This window comes from Aspergillus pseudonomiae (assembly GCF_009193645.1).
Source record: "Aspergillus pseudonomiae strain CBS 119388 unplaced genomic scaffold BDV37scaffold_273, whole genome shotgun sequence".
NCBI classification, from domain to species: Eukaryota; Fungi; Ascomycota; class Eurotiomycetes; order Eurotiales; family Aspergillaceae; genus Aspergillus; species Aspergillus pseudonomiae.
The window spans coordinates 1-823 of record NW_022476265.1 but is presented as its reverse complement, the minus strand read 5'-3'; the positions used below and the strand labels follow the sequence as shown (position 1 = coordinate 823).

General features: G+C 46.2%; 1 protein-coding gene across 1 annotated transcript; it reads left to right on the top strand.

Moving 5' to 3' along the window:
- Positions 1 to 282: 282 nt before the first annotated feature.
- BDV37DRAFT_290005 (ankyrin repeat domain-containing protein) lies at positions 283 to 812 on the top strand (the record flags this gene model as incomplete). Its single annotated transcript, XM_032088615.1, has 2 exons — positions 283 to 746; positions 803 to 812. 2 exons carry the CDS (start codon positions 283 to 285, stop codon positions 810 to 812), a joined length of 474 nt encoding a protein of 157 aa, XP_031934092.1.
- Positions 813 to 823: the final 11 nt, after the last annotated feature.

Below are 823 nucleotides of genomic sequence, written 5' to 3'. Positions count from 1 at the left end.
CAGAAATACCAATTGAATACAGACCATACCACATAAAACCATTATAGTTTGGTATATATTACCCGTATTCAAATACCTTCGCGGGTTTTGCGCGCCTCCGGAGATGATGATCTGGCCCATCAAAAATCACTTGCTACTAGTGGCCCTCAAGCGAACTATCTTGGCACCTTCTTCCTTGCTTTAATGCGGAAAGATACTATTCAATCTCGTTTACCTCGTCTCAAGTCTCTCGACTCTACTCAACGTGCTGCGGTGTTAGAACCCGTTTCGGTATACCCTACCATGCATTTGGAACAGCTACCTCTCAAGATTTTGCTTCTTATTGTCGAATACTTGGGCTCCAAAGAAGACCTGGACTCCTTTACGAGAGTGTCGAAATACATTCGCAACAACACCAACACTATCTTGTACAAGAAACACGGTGAATTAGCACTTCTGTGGGCCGGTGAGAAGGGAATAGTGGAGACCGCCCAGTTTGCGTTAAGATGGTACAATTTCGAAGAGGCAGATGCCAACCGGAAGAGGGAACTGTGCGAAAGAGCATTTTTGTTGGCTTGTGACGGGGGCCATATTGACCTAGTCAAGATGCTGCTCGAACAAGGGGTTCTCGCCACGTATAAAAATTACGAAGGTATGAGTGGGCTGTCACTAGCAGCTGGAAAAGGACATAACGATATTGTCGAGATGTTGGTCGAGGCAGGAGCGGATCCAAGTTCTGAGGATAAAGGAGACAAATCGCCTCTAATGTTGGCTGCCATTGGGGGTCATCAGCATACAGTTAACATATTGCTGGACAGTGGAGCAGCTATTGATAGCCTTTGCC